The sequence below is a fragment of the Fukomys damarensis genome, unplaced genomic scaffold (assembly GCF_012274545.1).
Source record: "Fukomys damarensis isolate Sample0158 unplaced genomic scaffold, DMR_v1.0_HiC HiC_scaffold_16, whole genome shotgun sequence".
Taxonomy (NCBI): Eukaryota; Metazoa; Chordata; class Mammalia; order Rodentia; family Bathyergidae; genus Fukomys; species Fukomys damarensis.
The window spans coordinates 1,785,181-1,788,670 of NW_022900928.1; the positions used below are offsets into that span (position 1 = coordinate 1,785,181).

General features: G+C 54.5%; 1 protein-coding gene and 1 long non-coding RNA gene across 3 annotated transcripts in view; both read left to right on the plus strand.

Moving 5' to 3' along the window:
* Positions 1–2,892, plus strand: part of LOC109118563 — a 4,037-nt gene extending 1,145 nt beyond the window's left edge. Inside the window, exon 3 of the long non-coding RNA XR_002025917.2 lies at positions 2,820–2,892. This is a non-coding gene — a long non-coding RNA (uncharacterized LOC109118563). The remainder of the gene's footprint in view (positions 1–2,819) is intronic.
* A 359-nt stretch (positions 2,893–3,251) lies between these two features.
* The window catches only part of Pax6 (paired box 6), a 12,682-nt gene continuing 12,443 nt past the window's right edge, over positions 3,252–3,490 (plus strand). For both annotated transcript variants that reach the window (XM_019210002.2, XM_019210003.2), the window contains exon 1: positions 3,252–3,309. In XM_019210002.2, coding sequence (XP_019065547.1) covers positions 3,300–3,309 — 10 coding nt within the window. In that variant the 5' untranslated portion in view covers positions 3,252–3,299. The remainder of the gene's footprint in view (positions 3,310–3,490) is intronic.

Sequence of the window (3,490 nt, forward strand, 5' to 3'; positions counted from 1 at the left end):
CAGCCCTGCAAAGCGGGAGCCCCGGCCCGGCCTCCTGCGCGGTGGGTAGTTTTCCCCTTCTTTTCTCTGACCAAACCGCCGCCGAGGTTGCCGTTTCAACAAGTTTGTAGCTGGTCGTTTGCATTTTTTTTTTAATACGAATCTTGATTTTCTTTTTCTTTGTGTGGCCTTTTAAAAAATGTATATGGAGCCCTGGCTTCCCTTACTCCATCACCTCCTCTCCCAGCTAATTAGTCTGAGTAATCCGAGAGCTTTTGGATTGTAAGACCCCGGGAGGAAAAGTGTCTTTTCAAAGTTCATAAAGTTGTTGCCTCTTTCCCCGTGCAGATTTTCTCAGTCTCCCTGCGCCATAATAGCCCTGAATTTTAGCAAGTGTAATTGGGGGAAATGGAGTTGAATTTCAAGTGGAAATGCTTTTCTTTCTCGAGTGCTAAAACCTGGCCCTTCAGTCTTGAGTGATTTCTAGAAAGTTTAGAAACAAAGTGAATGTGCTTTCTTTCTTTCTTCATTCCCCATCTGCTCCAAAGCTCTCTAAGCCATTTTGGATGTTTAGCTGGAACTTGGGAAGGTTTGAAGAGGGGCAGGAGCAGAAAATGAAATGAAAGCAAAGCGCTTGAAAAGTCCAGCGAGCACTCGGGAATAATAGCAGTTGCCGTTGACATTACATTTTTTACAGCCTGTGACCTTCTCGGGCGTCTGAAGGCGATTTGATTAGCTGTTATCTTACTCGGCCCTGGAGAGTAAAACTTTGTCACCCTAATTGGTAATTACTCTCTGGCCCCAGGGCAGGAGGAGGGACGGAGCTTCTCCCCTGCCCTTCTAGGAGATGGGTTTTGAAAATTAGTAAAAGCAACTATGGCCTGGGAAGCTGGGCCTGTGCTGGTGGCTGGGAGGAGGACAGTGGCCTTACAGGGAGATTTCTGGGGCCTCCTGCACTCTGCATGTGGCTGTGCGGCCTGCAGGGCAGCACAGATCCCCAGCCGGGTCGGGGGCTCGGGCTGCGGCCAGTTGGGTCTCTGTGTCCCACACCCTGCTTCCCGGGTTGCTTTCACGCAAAGTGTTAATGATCACTTAAGTAATTAGATAGCTTCTTAGCCGAGAGCTGGTGAGAAGGGAGCAGCAGAACCGGAACTTGAAATGTTATCACCTTCCCAGCTGCTTCGAAAATTAATCGGAGAGGCCTATCAGGGATCTGCTAGAGAATTTTTTAAAAATGGCACCAAGAACGTTCCAGTTGGGAAGGGGCATCCGTTTGTGCTTGCCTGCAGCATGGCAATGGCCTGCAGTTCAGGAAGTTTCACCCTGCAAAGGAACCCCTCCCCCTCTGCCTGCTGCCTCTGGGCTTGGGCCCCACATCTGTAGGGAGGGACCTGTGGCAGGAGTGGGGTTTCTTCCCACTGGGCCATGGCTGGAGCTGGGCCTGGAGAGGTGGGAGGGAGGCGATAGGGAGACAGCTTGGCTGGGCTGGTCCACTTGGGGGCTGGTGGTTACCAGGCCAAGATCAGACGCCGAGAAAAAGTCCGTGGCGAGGTTTGTTTTTCTGGATTTAAGCTGCCTCCCAGTTAGTTAAAAATTAGACTACAAACGGCTTGAGAGAAAAATGTGCTTCTTGAAGCTGTGCTGCCAGGCGGGCAACATTAGAATCATCACAGGCCAGGAGGAAAAACGATAATTTTTTGAAAGCGGACAGAAGTGACGCTGTGGCTATATTGTTATTTCCCCTCTTTCGGGGTGAACCTCTTGAACAGGCTCTTTATTGTTACTCTCCTTTCCCAGTGGGGCTCCCCACAGCGCCCTTGTATCTTTTACTGCCCAACAACTCACACCAGTAACACAATTACCCCAGATATTTATAACGAGGAATTATGTTTCTGTTTTCTCCTCTCCCAGGAAGGCGGGAGGGGCGGCGGAGGTTGAGGCTGGGGGCAATTTGGTCAGCACTGGGGAGAAGGTCCCCTGCTCCCCGCAAGCTGGCCAGTCGTGGGTGTGTTGTACTGGAAGCTGCGTTGCCGGCTGGGAGCCTGGGTTTTGCTCGGGCTGAGGGAGAGCTGGAGAATAGCAGCCATTGTTCATGTCTGAGGCTCTGTGGACCACGCTTACCCCCTCCTGTTCGTACTTCTTAAAGCAGCGAGCCGAGGTAGACAGAGTGTCACTGTGCAGGAGAAGGGGGACAATCTAGACACCCAAAGCTCCAGGAGTGAGGTGTGGGGGAGGTGGGGCTTGCAGTTTGCTTGCAGAGCTCCAGAAGGGCTGGGAGGCAGGTGGAGGGGGCTGTCCGGAAGCCTTTTGGGGGGGGTTAGCCCAGATAGAGGGGTAAGCAGAGACTTGGGCACTGGGGGCCTTGGGGCCACTGAGGTGGTGGAGTCTTCGTGGAAGGAGGGCGTGTGGCCCTCTGCCTTTGTTCAACCTGTGCCTGACGGCTGGGAGCTGTGGGGTTCTTGGAGAGGCCCTTCCTTGGACCTCCAAACTCTGGGTGTCGCCCCTTCCTCCCCTCCTTTACCTCCCCGTTTCTCCGCCTCCCCTGGTTTCACTTCCCCTCTTCCTTTCCCAGGATCTTGATGTTTTTGCAAAGTGAAACCCTAACTGTTAAGATTCTCCAGTTCTCCCATCCCAAACCAAAGCGCCCTTCTCTACAGGCTGAGGCTTCCTGTGGGATGGGCCACTGGAAATGTGGGTGCACTGCTGGGATTTGGGGTCTCCTGGCAGAAGGGTTGAGCCCTGAAGCCCATTTGCCCAGGATTGGAACTCAAGGGCTGTCCACCCACCAGAGCTTTTCGCCCGCAGTTTCACCTCCCTTCTCTCCCTCTGTTTTGTCTTAGGGGGAAGACTTTAGGGGCGCGCAGATGTGCAAAGCCCCTTATTCGGAGAGCAGACTGCCGTCCCTGATTTCAGGCAAGTTTTGCAGTGCTGCCTTGGGCTGTGAAACCCGAAAGAGTCCAAACAAACTGTCAGAATATTTCTGCATTTGGGTTCAGATAGAAGAAAAAATTCAGTCAGGTCATGGTTTCTCCTGATGAGAGGACCAGGCCAGACTGGACTGGAAATATGGGGGTGTCTTATTTGCAGCTCTAAGGGGAGCTTCTGCCTGTGACGGGAGGGAGAGGTAGACACCCTCAGATGGTCCCAGGCCCTAGAGAGGACCCGGTTCTGAATAAGGAGGTTTGGCCGTGGGACCCAGATTGCGCTGGGTAGGGAGGCAGGCGGCGCAGTGCTGGGTCTGGGTCTAACTCCTGCTTTCTTGCTGACAGAGCCCTGCACTGCAGCCCCGAGGGACCCCGAGGCCCCCCGCCAGCGCCAGCATGCAGAACAGTAAGTGCCAGGCCTGGGACAGCAGGGGACCCTCTGGGAGGGCAGCAGGGGCTGGGAAGCCTGGAGGAGACACCCCATCCCCCCAATCCTGTAACTCTCACCCCTCCCCGCCTGCCCGGGCTCTGACCCCAGAGAGGGGCCGGCGCGCGGGGCGGGGCGAGCTGGGAGCTGGAGGCCCCGG